A 13713-nucleotide genomic window follows, 5' to 3' on the forward strand; every position below is an offset into this window, starting at 1 on the left:
TGCTTAAACTGCTTGAAAATAAAGCCAACGCTGGCGTAACAGAGTTTCAGTGACCAGCAGCAAACGCAATTGACCCTCCAAACTCTTCATGGATATTCACTGATCAAAAATGAAACGTAGATACTCAGGAAAAAGACATGCAAACACAAGAAAGAGGTGAACGCGGCTTGTAAATCTTTTGACGCTGGCATCGCCATTAACTGGTGTTGAGAAAGACATCAATCAAGTGTTATTTATAGGCTCACAATTGCCGTTTTCTTTAGAACATTTCATCTCTCGTGGCAGTTAATTAGAAGACAGGGCAACACCTTAAGGCAATTTGTCAAGTTAGTATGTAAGGAAAAAATTTGCCGTGCTGTATTTCATGTTGTCATTGTCTGTTACGTGCGGTACACCAAGGTCACTAAATTATCAGATACTATGTGCAATTTTAGGTCTAGATACAGAACTTTATTGACGCTCCCTAACCAACTACCACATAATCTGGTCAGTGGAGAATCCAGAGAGGCAGCTTCTCCACAGCCATAGCAGGGAAATAAAAGCTCTGTGACATTTAGTTATTTCTCACAGCAGTTATTATGCTCATGAGGAAGAGCCACGCCCTGTGTGAAAAGGACATGAAGAGAAAATCATTCTTTTGTTTGCTTCTTGGGTATTTTGTACATTTCGAATACAGATAAACACAGAATTTTATCCCTTTCCCCGAAGTATCTGAGCCGCTGTTCAAGATATCGCATTCTTTCACTGTGTGTGTGTGTGTCTTTGTCCTTAATGTCAAAATGTTGCACATGTGCCGCACCGTGTTTACCATCATTCCTGGTTGTGTACAGTGTATGCGTGTTTCTGCTTTTATCTGTGAATCACACGTGAATGTGCCGAGGCGAGCGCTCCAGAGTGCACTTGTTTGCTAGAAGCGGCACGTCCCCTGTGGGTGGTGACTATTAAAGTTTAGCGTCCAGTGGTCTGCTCCCGTGCTCTTGGCAGGATGTGTGAAGCACATCAAAGGCTCCCCGCAAGGCTGGCTAATGACCAGGTTTCCTCCATTACATGTGCCACTAGCCAGCTTTAATTCCCTCCCTTTTTCTCTCTTCCTTTCCCTCCTGTCTGTCCTGTCTCGGTATCTCTCGCACCCTCCATCGCTTCTTTTACTTGCTCTTCTTTTCCACCCCAACCTTCTTTGGTATATCTTTTCCTCTCACTTGTAAGAGGTGGGGTTGGTTGCCAGTTATCCTGCTCTCCGACAGGAAAACATCCCAGGATTTGAGCCATTATATATTCATGTGGTATGAGGCCCACAACATCAATTATTCTTCTCTAAGCACACATACAAACACTGCCTGTTTGTGTGTGTACATACAATATGCACGTCCATATGCAAATGAATGCATGACCAGACAACATTGCTGTGTTAGGTGACATTTAAGAGTGTGTTGTTTGAGCATTGTGCTCATCCGTTGTCTTTGTTGTGCTAAGATAGCTGTGATAATAACAGCTTTAAATATTCAATAACATCTATATTTCATGTTTTTGCTGTACTTTGACAGGACAGGCCTTGAATTTCCTTTAAGTTTGTGAGTTTTAGAAACATGAAATGCTTTGTTAACAGCTTTTGAAAATAGCCCCGAAGGTGCAAATTCTTTAATTAATGTAGCTCTGAAGTTCATTAACATGCCGTCGCCCTCTTGTCCTCTCTGCACACAGGGATGAACACCTCACTTTCTGAGGGAAATCCCAGTGATATGTGGATGCTAATGATACAGCAACATTTTTATGAAGAGCAATTTCACCACGACTCCTCGAGTTCATGGTTGGGATTGGGCAGTTATCAGTAGAATATATATAAATCAATGATGCAGATGGTTATGTAGTAGGTTTATTATCATAGTTTTGAAATGAACGTGCATATAATGCATTACAGTTGGAAGTTGGAGAAAGCTGCTAACATGACTTTATTTTTCACAGCTATCACATACACATTTTGTTTTACTTATAGGTTGGATATGTATTTTTCTGAAGAAGCTTACTTTCTGAAGAAATGTTTTTCTTTTTATTTAAAGTGATTATAAAGATTTAAAAAAGAAATTAGATATGGATCAAAGCTGCCACTGGCTGCAGTATTCAGTCTTTCATTGAATGTGAAACTTGACTTGAACAGCTCTGCCATGCGGTTGACAAAGGAGACAAAGAGAAAAGAGACAGCAGACCTCCTACTCTTCAGTGCTCCCGTCTACCCAGTCGCCCTCCCTGACTCTGTTGTTGAACCGCCATTGTCTGCTCAACTTTTACAATCATCCTCACATCCCGTCTCCTCTTCTTCCTCCTTCTCCTCCTCGGCCTCACACATGGTGTTCCTCCCACTCGCGGATGCTGTTTGGTGTAGCAGTTACAGCCAGTACAGTTCTACTCCCACACGCCAGTGAACCTCAGCCTCCTCTTTTCTTAAACCACTACTGCATCTGTTACTGCAAAGATACTCGGGTCGGATTTAGGTTGAAGGAGCTGCCATTAAGGATTCATCAAAAGAAGTTAAGGGGATATTTTAAGACCTGTGACGCTCTGTTCTCACATTCAATGTAGTGAAGTGTATGTTCTGTGTAGCAGGACGATCGTCAAGTCATAGTATGTGTATATAATGTGACGCTCTACAAAGTTCAGATCTTTTTCCAAGCTGTTTGGTAATTGGTGAAGTCATACATCAACAAAGATGGTAAACATTTGCGGCTTTTCTCTGTTTAATATCATTGTAAATTGAATCTATGTGTATTTTAATTGTTGAACGGACAAACCAAGACTTTAATGGTGCGTAATATATAAAGCGGCCCTTTAAATCCCTTACCAATAGATTGAAAGCCATCCCTGAATTTTTACTCAAAGTGAAAAATGAAGGCCCTCATGGTATAAATTAAGGGATGGCTTTCATGTTATTTGGTCAGTTTTGAGTTGTAAAAAACAGGGTAACAGTGCAGATAGTCCATTAAAAATTCCTTAATATGTTACAGTCCATTAATTTGTGCACTAATTATTCTCTTACATCTGGTTTATTTCTCTTCACCATCAAGGACAGTGACTGTCTTTGCTTTCAGCACAGTTGTCTTTCTCTGACGCATTAGTTCATTTGCTTTACCTTGATTTTTTTTTTTTTTTTTTTTTTTTTTTTTTTTTTTTTAGTTCCTGTAAGGGCCACTGTCTTTGTTCAACCGTGTCGGCTATGCTGTTCATGCACATTACCCAGCTCGTCCTCTGTTTATGCCAAACAAAGACATGTGAAACACACACAATAATGGCAACAGCTACAGATACAGTCCTTACATGTATGGTAAAGGCATCAGTACATGTGATGTTAAATGTGACAGGTTATGTTTGTATCTACAGATGTGTAATTTTAGTGTCCGTGTGTCCGGGTGTGCTGGGCACTTGTATAATAACTAGTAATAATTAACTAACATGATTCCCATACAGACGCATATATTTGCATTTAAATGTGAATCGGTGTCAGTATCAGTGAGTTGCAGTTACAGTAGATAATAACATTTGATGAAGAGCCAGGCTTTAAAATAACATGTTGGAATTTTTATTGCAGTCTAACGTACAGACGGCACAGAATGTTAACGAGAGCGCGTGTTATTTCAGAGTGACTCTCCATCCAACTCTGCACACGAGTGTGCAGTCAATTGGACCCGTGCTCGCCACAAGTAGCTTTGGCTGAAACCCACGGATTGGAAATTACAGTCTAATGGCCCCCACTTCTCCTCCCATATAAAACGAAAATGGAAAAATAGCTAAGAATAGTGGGAGTAATGAACCATAGATTCAATCCATAAAGAGACATGCGCTGGGAGACTGATGAGAAATCCCACAACGCCATTATATCAGAGTCTCGTGCACATGCACGCATGGACTCTGTTTATATACCAGGTCATGGAGACGTATTGCAGAAATGCTTTCTCATAGCAAATCATGTTGAGGAATATTATTTCAGATTCCTGAGTTATGAAACATCAGAGCCACCGCTACATGTATTTATGAAGCTATTATTCCCGCAGTACTGCTGAATCCCTCTGAATCTTCATATGAATTATGGAAGTGAATGAGATGTGGAGAATTGATAACTCAAAAATGTGCTGAAATCTTTATCACTGTGCTGAATATTGTGTCACATCATCATTAAATAGGGTTGTGGTTTTGTGTGTGTGTGTGTGTGTGTGTAAGAGAGAGAGAAAGAGAGAGTTGATGTGTGTTTTAAGCGAGTGAAGGGGATACTTGTTACCATGGCAATAAATCCAACCCATGCTGTCAGAGTTGTCATGGAAACTGAAACAAAAACACACGGTGTCCCTGTGTGCTCCTTAGAATAATATAAGTTAGTTGTTGATTTTACTGTCAACGTAATGTTTTACGTTTGTGTTTTTTTTTTTGTTTTTTTTAATTAGTTGATAGTTGTATCTTTGTGTCATTTTATGTTTCATGACCATTAACTCTACCGTACAATTTTAAGATTTCAAATGCACTGCTTCTTTTCGTAGGTGCCTACCCTCGACTGTCTCTGAGCTTCAAGCTGAAGAGAAACATCGGCTACTTCATCCTGCAGACGTACATGCCATCAATCCTGATTACCATCCTCTCCTGGGTCTCCTTCTGGATAAACTATGATGCGTCGGCAGCCAGAGTGGCTCTAGGTAAGAGGCAGTGGCTGTTTAGGAGCAGGTATTTGGTTTTCACAGATGAGGTCAGGGACCAAAACGAGCCACAAACTCCCTCCTTCCGTGATGGATTCCCAAAAGCGATGTGTTTTCATGAACACTGCGAGAGACTGAAGTCCTCATACTGTCATGGGATTAGTGGGAGCTTTAGGGAACGGCTTGGAAATTGGTGGGCCAAATGGAAATGGATTTGAAGAATGTTCCTATTGTGTCTGAGGTAGCAGGGAAAAAAAAAAGAAATCGGGGTCCCTGTTTTCAACGGACATGGGCTTATCAATTTTACTTTAAAGTAGGGAAATACTGTAGCTGTGGACATGCAACAAGCATGTCCACATTTTTTTTTGTCTCTCCGTAGGGCAAAAGCACGATGCACGACCTTGACTCGGACAAAACTAGGTCACACCTTGTCTCGGTAGTTGCTGTGGTCACGGATGGGCCTCCAGGAGCTATAAATACATCACGTCTCTAATTAGCATAATTTCACTTCTTATTGAGGAGTGCCTGTGTGGGTGCGAACCCCCACTCACTGTGTTACTCCTGTGAGCAGTAAACAAGGCGGAGATGGAAGCAGCAGGTCACTCTCTGGTAATCACATGTAATCACGCGAGGCTGCAGCACTGTTTTGTCTTTGTTCAGTATTGAACCGGCGAGCTCCAGATGACATTATGAGGCAGGAGTAATAGTCATAATATGAAGGCTGTCAAGACAACAGCTAAAAATGCAATTTGGACAATGTACCTTCCACAGCAGTCATAATTAAAACCATGTGAAATTGATAATTGACTGTTTGCTAAACCCCTGTGCTGAACAGCACTGGTTCAGTCATAGCTTAGCAACCGTAACTAGGCTCAGGAGGCCGGCCAAGCTTTGGATTTCGCCACCTGCAGTTGATTGGACGGTGGTGTTTTTTTTTTTTAGGTTTTTAGAAATAAAAAACTAAAAAATAAGAGTGTAAAGACTGAATCTGCTTAATGTAATCTGCAAGCGCTTGCAGCTAACTAGCTCACTACCTACTATGGAACTATGGTTTCAGGTTCGTGTTAAAAATGTCATATTCCTGAGTAACACATGGACTGAGTGGCATTTTCCCACTGTATGAAAGCCAGGTTTTCATAACCTGGCTTTCATAACCAAACAGGAATTTCCAAAACACCATATTCCAGGTTGCACCAAATTATTGATGCCAAGTAAAGAGAGACCTCGGCCCAGTGTGTGTCTGTGTGTTTGTGGTAATTTGAGGGCGGGCATGTAATGAAGCTGTCCTGTGTAGTGTTCTATGTGGACATGTTTGATGGTGGAGACCTGGGGACCAATAGGCAGCCAATCTTTGCTTCGGGGTCTTCTAACACTTTAATGTGGCCATGCCAACTGATTGCTGCTTTGATCATCTTCATACGAACAGATAATGGAACAATAATAACCTTAACACATCATAATGCTTTTTGGAAAACATGCTTTGATGCATTACCTTTATGCATCATCCATCTCTTCCCCTGTTGTCCACAGGCTCCTAAAGCTTATTAGAGAGTGGAATGGATCAGTGTGTGTGCGCGCACATACTTTTATTTGTTTGGTATCTGCCTTTATTTGCTGGCTCGAATTGGGTGGCTTACTTTTGTTAAGGCATGCAATATCTGGTCATTACTGTATGCCTTTGAGTGTATGTCTGTTTGTGTGTGTGTGTGTGCGTGCGTGTGTGCGTGTGTGTGTGTGCGTGTCTGTGTGTTTGTGTTTGTGAGTGGATGTATACGTGTGAAGTCCTGCTAACTGCAATATCCGGTGTGCGCCTCCTCAGCTCAGAGGCAACCGGAGGTCCATTCACTTCTCCTGATGGATCATTACGAGCTTTCAGCAGGTACCTCGATGGTGGAAGAAGCAAGTGTGTGTGGGCACGCGCGGGTGTGCGCGTCTGGGCCTTTGTGTGTGCAAACCTGCCAGTAAGAGCAGTGTAATGATCAGGGAGAAATCAATTCAAGGAGGCAGCAGCCAAACAATTGAATTGTTTGAAGGAGAATCTCATTTTCCTGAGCGATTTCAAAGGATTGCAAAGTTACAAATGACCGTCTCGCACCCTAATCTGGTTGCAACCCATTTCCCACAGTCATGCCCTTCGTTCATAACCATATTATATGAGCAGTCGAGGTGTGGGCATTAGCTGTAATTGGTACGGGAGCACTTTTAGTGTAATGGTAGACACACAAGTTGGAGTTGAGCGCATGTTCTTCCACAGCTTGGAAACCTCTTTTTTCCCAGTCACACTCTCCCAAACTGACGAGTGGTGAAACACTGAGCATGCTAACTAGATAGCTGACAATTTGGGCTGTCTGCAAGTGATGAATGGAAGTGTTCAATTAACGCTGCTTTGATTTACCTTCCATGCCTCTATTCTCGCAGTTAACATTCATTGCCGTTTCACGTGCTTTATTACATCCTACGTGATACCTTTTCCTTTTCATAATGTTGAGCTGTGTTGCTAATGGCCTATTGGCTTGTGATTAGAGGAGATTTGATTGCTGTGTGCCTTTGTTCCAGCTGTTAAGGTGGAAAAGAGACTCGGGGACATATAACTAGAGAAAGGAGGGGGAGGGTGGAAAGAGGTGCCGTGGGAGCAAAGAGGGAAAGCGCCACTGAATGATGGTGAGATCTGGGGGAAGAATAGAGATAAAGGATAAATAAAAGAAGAAGAGATTGAGGCAGAGGTAGAGATAAGGGTAAGAAGAAGAGAAGCAATAAGACGAGACATAGAGAGACGGTGAGAGAGACAGGAAAAGACAGAGAGCCAGAGAAACCCTGTGAAACTATATTTCTCCACGGGGAGGGTAACAGCATGATGAAAAAGGAGGGAGGCCCACGGCGCACGGCCCCTTGATTAAATTGTCCGAAAGGGGAGCAAGAGAGGGAGCAGAAGAGAGGGAGAGAGGCAGGAATGGAGGGAGAGGTAAAGGACAGAGAGTAATGGTACAGCTGAGAGAACACCCATAAAGAACAAGGCTGTCGTTAAGCAAGAAAATTAAATAAATAAAGAACGAAAGAACCCGGCGATTGCGCCATCCAGTAGGGGCAGTGACACAGAGCATGTGCACATGCAGGCAAGCTCATGCACGTTCACACCCGCTCCTTCTGACAACACACATACATTCACACACACGAGCGGTGTTAGCCTTGTAATGTGCCAATAAATCACACTAAGGGCTAGATTGACCTTAGCCATCCCTCTCCTTCCTCCCAAGCCCCTGACTGCTCCTTGTCTCTACACTGTACTTTATCACACACACAACACACACACACACACACACTCTCCAAAAGCCTTACCCGTGTGTGCTCTGTGAGCAGCCCAGCTACTGATAGGCTCCATTTATTTCCAACCCCCGACAGATAAAGTAGTAGCGATTTATCTGCCATATATATATAATGAGATAAGATATGGGTGTTATTGCTTTGTAGGTCAGGGTTTGCATGAATATGGGTGAGGTGGAAGTTTATTTGCTGCATCATGGGAAATGTACGGGGGCCCTGAAAAATACATGGGACATAAAGAGAAGTTTAGTCCAGGCATGTTCATCACATTTGAGTGTCCCCCTGGAAACGTCTTGTTTGTTAGCTTCTTTATGTGGTTGTGGTTTTTTTCTATTTTCATGATGTATTTCATTATTTAGTTGTGTTTTCTGTTTTTTTTCCCCATTTGATTGTATTTGCATGTTTGCAGTACAGCGAGCTCTCAAGGCCACAGCAAAAAGCTACAGCCAGTTCAGTTTCCCCTCATGTGTTTGTCTGTAATTTTATGAATCTCACTTAATGTCTCTTTCCCCTTGTGTCACGCTGAACGGCACAAGGTGTGAAGGTGCCTTTACTGGCTGATAGCAAATAACCACGGTGCTCGGTGCCCCTAGTGGTTAATGTTACTAAGAGCTGGGGGCTAGATACATGCAGCCCTATTCTAATGAGTTATTTCTGCTTGATGACCAAGGGGCAGTTGGAGGTTTCAAGTCAGACCTTTGAATTTCAATGAAGCAGAGGTTATGTACTCACCTTCCAGTATGTGTGTTCATGCAAGTAAAATACGATCACACATGACTGCGATCAGAAAATTGTTTCATAATCATGCTTCAGCTAAATACATGCGGTGTTTGCTTTATTTCCCCCTCACTGTCTCTATGGCAATTTTAAAAGGAAATCCCACTGCAGCACAATTATTTTTTTTCCCCAGTGGGTCAGTCCTTTTAACTAGCACAGGAAATAGACACAGAAGAAAAGTGTTTTCGATGAAAATATCCTCATTTCTATGGTAACACCTCGGACATCTGTTGGAGTTTTCTCCAGCGTGACCGTAAGGTGACTGACGAGATGGCGGCATCTGCTCAGAACGGTGGGGCTCTCCTTTAAGATGGGCTTACGCTATGACAGGTTCGCACTAATTAAGCATCAAACGTACCGTCCCAGATAGACTGCCAAGACCGGTGATGAGGGAGCTTGAGAGGAAAAAAAAAACAAAACAAAAAGCTTAGTTAGTTTCACATTTTATGCTTTAAACGAGGCGGAAAGAATTTACTGCACGTTGGTTTGAAAGCATCACTTTAGAGACAGGGGAAAGAATTAGACAGGATGCAGGAACTTTTTCTTTTTATACCCAAAACATATGTACACAACCATGTTTTTCTCTTCCCTCCTCAAAGGGATCACCACGGTGCTGACCATGACAACTATCAACACCCACTTGAGGGAGACACTGCCCAAGATCCCCTACGTCAAGGCCATCGACATGTACCTGATGGGCTGCTTCGTCATGGTCTTTCTGGCCCTGCTTGAGTACGCCTTTGTCAACTACATCTTCTTCGGGCGGGGCCCTCAGATGCAAAAGAAGCTGGCGGAGAAGGCAGAGAAGGCCAACAACGAGCGGGCAGCCAAGTACGACGCCGCAAGGGTGAGTGGGGACTTGATGACGGGATTTCTGGACCTGCAGCTGACTCAGAAAATAGAATTAAGTAGCATGAGTAAATCAGTAAACAAACCGTCCTGTATGTAAAGGTTCAAGGTGAGAATGTTGTGCTTGTTACTGGTTTTTGTAGAAATATTCTTTGCCAGTGGTCTGTGGCATCCATGCTGAGTCAAGAGAAGACTCTACTATAAATATTTGACTTTAGAGAGGACTCTGTGAGTGGACATGGTGTCAAATTCCTTAATTTTTCTTCTTCCCAACAGGGCGCAAATGATAAAACAACCTTGACATTGCAATTATTCTAAAATTAACTTTTTTTGTCAGCTCTTGGCAGGAGAAGCAGCAACAGGAAAATGTTCTGCATAATTGAACTGTGCATTATCACATTATTCATGGGCATCTGTGTCCCCCAGTGGAGGCTTCAATAGCCAAAATATGTTGGTTAGAAAAAAAGAAATCATTTTTCAGGTATTTGTTCCCCACGTGTGGCTGAATATTTTCATCTCCTCAGGAGGCAGGTAGTAGGACCGCGTCCCTAAAACGGTCCAATCAGGTTAAAGGTCTTCGGCACTCACGCTCGGTGAGTTGTTTGTTCGATGAGACTCTTCAATATCCTCGAGTCAACTCTGCCATTGCCATTCGCTGACATGGGTGTTTTGTTTTTGTTTTGTTTTAATTTTCTTTTGCCTTAATGCAAGATATTCCTCCATCCATGCAATGAATCAAGCGACAACAGACATTTCCATGACATTGTCATATTGTCAAGAGAATTCATTTGGACTTTGACCTTTTCATTGCAATTTTTGCTGCATTGAAATGATGCTCATGCTCGGTCTGACATTGAAGAACTGAACCTGTTTCTCCTTTCAGGGCTCATCCTGAATGCATGCTGTCTGTGGATCTTTTCTCATTGAAATCATGATTAAAAGTCACATTTCTCATGCAGCTTTCATAAAGTGACATTGCGCATGTCAGGACGCCGTGAATCAGTCTGACTTTGAGTGAGTGGTCACTGCAGAGGTCCCCCAGGATTCTTTTTAAAATGGGAATTTTAATGTGAAAAGTGTAATAAATTCAGAAAATATTTGGTGGAATTAGCGAGTGGGTGTGAATAGATGTGAATTCACCCAGGGCGGGGCGATCTGAGCTTAACAAACTTGGTGTTGCTTCATAAACACACACAGACGAGAGGTAAAAGGAGACAAACCAGAGGGAAATAGCAGAGCTGTGTTTTCCTGGAGAGAGCCGGAGCTGCCACACAAACACACACGTGGCTGGCTGTTAGCTGTTAGCCTGCACAAATGATCCAGGGCGAGGTAAAAATTAGCTTTGCTTTACAGTGCGGCAAAAAGGTTCTCAGTTAAAAATCCTTTTGACTTGTGTGAATTCTGCCACTTTAAAAAGGGAAATGTGGGACTTCCACAGTTGCTCCATTTGCATGACTGATCACCATCGGCCATTACTGTTGAGTTGTTTTGTGGCGCACACATCACAGGCATGGAGTATGATGCATCTCCTGTGTGTTTGAATAAATCCTTCAAATTGGTGATGTGGGCTTATGGAGAAAAACTTCTTCACTGGCCTCAGAGGGGACGTCCACGAGTCGTCCACTGCCATTACTGGGACTCGTTCTGTCTGTCTCACCCTGCAATTTTGGACTATTTCAATCATCCAGAAGAAGAAGCATCTGGGACATGTCTTTGATTATTTATCAGTGGAAACTGATGTCCCATCGAAGCAGCAGACCTGTAATAAAACCCTTCCACCATCTTGAATGGTCTTCTTGATAAAGAATGATTGCCATTAACAGCGTCCATTGACACAATGGACTCTGAGTGGCAGACGCATGAGACGCATGCTGTGCCTGAAACAGCTCTACTTCCCTCTTTTCACTTTCTAATAGAGAACAGCATGACGTGACGCCCGTGGACGAATTATGAGTCAATTGGCCAATGGGCACAGACTTGTAAAAGGCCCTACACGACTAGGAGACATCCAGACTGAAATGGACACAAAGTGTGATTGTTTTGTTTCTCTTTGTGGTCGTTTTGTATCTTTTTGTAGTTGTTTTGAGTCATTTTGTTGTAATTTTGTGTGTTTGCAGCCGTTTGGATGTTTTGTTGCTGTTCTGAGTCTCTTTGTTGTCAGTTTGCATCTCCTTTGGCGTCATTTTGTGTCTCGTTGTGGCGTTGTGTTTGAACAGTCACCTCAAACAGAGACTCTGGCCCCCTATTCCCTTGGGCCCAGGGGCCTGTGCCCTGCAGGCCCTTTCAGTAATCCTCCCAGGATGACATCCACATTTCATTACATTGAGTGCACTGCACACTGAGGGAGAGTCTTAAAACTTGAGGTAGTGTCCTCTTTAGCTGCTTCCTTTTATTTGCACGTAATGTTTTTAATTAGTTTCCTCATTTCTTTCTCCATTCAGGCGGAACCGCACGGCCACGGGAACATCCTGCTAACCACGCTGGAGATCCACAATGAAGTGGCAGGAGGCGAGATCACCACCAGCGTGGCGGACATTAGGAACTCTCAGTCCATGGTGCAGCTGGACAGCACGGCCTCATCGCACATCCAGTACCGCAAGCAGAGCGGCGGAATCGGCCCTCGCTCCGCAAGCCGCCACTCTCTGGACCGGTCCGCCCAGATGAAACGCAGCCGCCTGCGGAGGCGGTCCTCGCAGCTCAAAATCAAAATCCCCGACCTGACGGATGTGAACGCCATCGACCGCTGGTCACGGATCATCTTCCCTTCCGTTTTCTCTCTGTTCAACCTCGTCTACTGGCTCTACTATGTCTGATTGGACTGTTTTGTTGAGGTGTTTGTTGTTGTTTGATTTTTTTTTTTTCATTTTGTTTCTTTTTGTTTCTTTTTCTTCCTTTTTCTGTTGCTTTTATACATGATGGAATATGTCTGGAATATGTCAAGTTAAAGACTGCAACAACACAAGACAAAAAAACACAAGACTGAGAAAGACTACAGAGCTTTGGACCAAGTTCTCGTCAGAATTGTTTTTATATTTGAAGTCATTGAATCCTTAGTATCGAGGTCTTTTTATTTTCTGAAGTATGTACTGTAATTGGGACTTGTGACGGTCATTTCCCAACGTTTTCCCTCTCGGTAATGTGTAAATAGAGCGATACAAAGCCAGCAGTTGAATAAGTAATACAGTATTTGCAAAAAACAAAAAAACAAACAAACAAACAAACAAACAGGAAAGCAGTTGATGCAAAGATTTTTCTAATCCAAAAAAATAGTGAAGAAAACTTTATACTACACAGGTGGTCAGACAAGTGCAGGCCATTTCTAAAAATCCATTAGACAAACAAATGTACGTTTGACCAGTACCCTATGCACTATTAATGCATGCAATGATCAGCCATAGTGGAAAAATGATGACTCCTTTTTTTGCCTTGAGTTATGGCACAACTTTACTGCAGAAAAGACTCTGTTGATGTGTATTTGTTTGTAGCGTTGATGAGATGCAGAACACTCGCTGTTAACTATCATGCATCGATCCGGTGAACCTTTACCCAAACACAATAATTTAAGGTTGAGGACTTTGTCCTCTGTTCAGGATGACTGTGACTCAGGTTGTGAATTTTTTGCTATTTGGCATCTTTTTCTTGGCAAAGAAAAGTGTCACTGAAATATCCTTTTTACTGATTTGATATGGGGAGAAAAAAAAAAAAGCACAAATACGAACAAAACTGCCATTTTTTTTCCACTTCTAACTTCTCGCAACAGCGCTTCAAGTGATAGCATGACAGAATTGCACTCAAATTTCTCAAACTTCCTCTTAAAACTGTCTAACTTTAATTTAAAACGACTGCCAAGGGCCTTTTGGGCGACACAGTTACTCAACCCTTGAAATATTATAATATTTTTGTACTCTGTGTCTTCAGGTATTCATTTGAGTTCCCAACCTGTCTTGTTTTCTTTTGCTCAGCGCTAACTCTGTTGTGGTGATAGAGTGGGGGAATGAAACACATTTTTTTGTACATAAGTACATAGGTGTGTATATACATAAATGTATATATATATACTGTGTGTACACCCCAAAAGGAAAATGATCAA

General features: G+C 42.5%; 1 protein-coding gene across 3 annotated transcripts in view; it reads left to right on the forward strand.

Moving 5' to 3' along the window:
- Positions 1-12436, forward strand: part of LOC121177979 (gamma-aminobutyric acid receptor subunit beta-3-like) — a 58109-nt gene extending 45673 nt beyond the window's left edge. For 2 of the 3 annotated variants that reach the window (XM_041032436.1, XM_041032435.1), the window contains 4 exons: positions 4524-4676; positions 9374-9621; positions 10148-10216; positions 12065-12436. In XM_041032436.1, the coding sequence (XP_040888370.1) occupies positions 4524-4676; positions 9374-9621; positions 10148-10216; positions 12065-12436 (842 nt within the window). The remainder of the gene's footprint in view (positions 1-4523; positions 4677-9373; positions 9622-10147; positions 10217-12064) is intronic. The other variant, XM_041032437.1, reaches the window with a different exon arrangement.
- The last annotated feature ends 1277 nt before the right edge of the window (positions 12437-13713 follow it).

Source organism: Toxotes jaculatrix, chromosome 24, assembly GCF_017976425.1.
Source record: "Toxotes jaculatrix isolate fToxJac2 chromosome 24, fToxJac2.pri, whole genome shotgun sequence".
In the NCBI taxonomy this organism is placed as follows: domain Eukaryota; kingdom Metazoa; phylum Chordata; class Actinopteri; family Toxotidae; genus Toxotes; species Toxotes jaculatrix.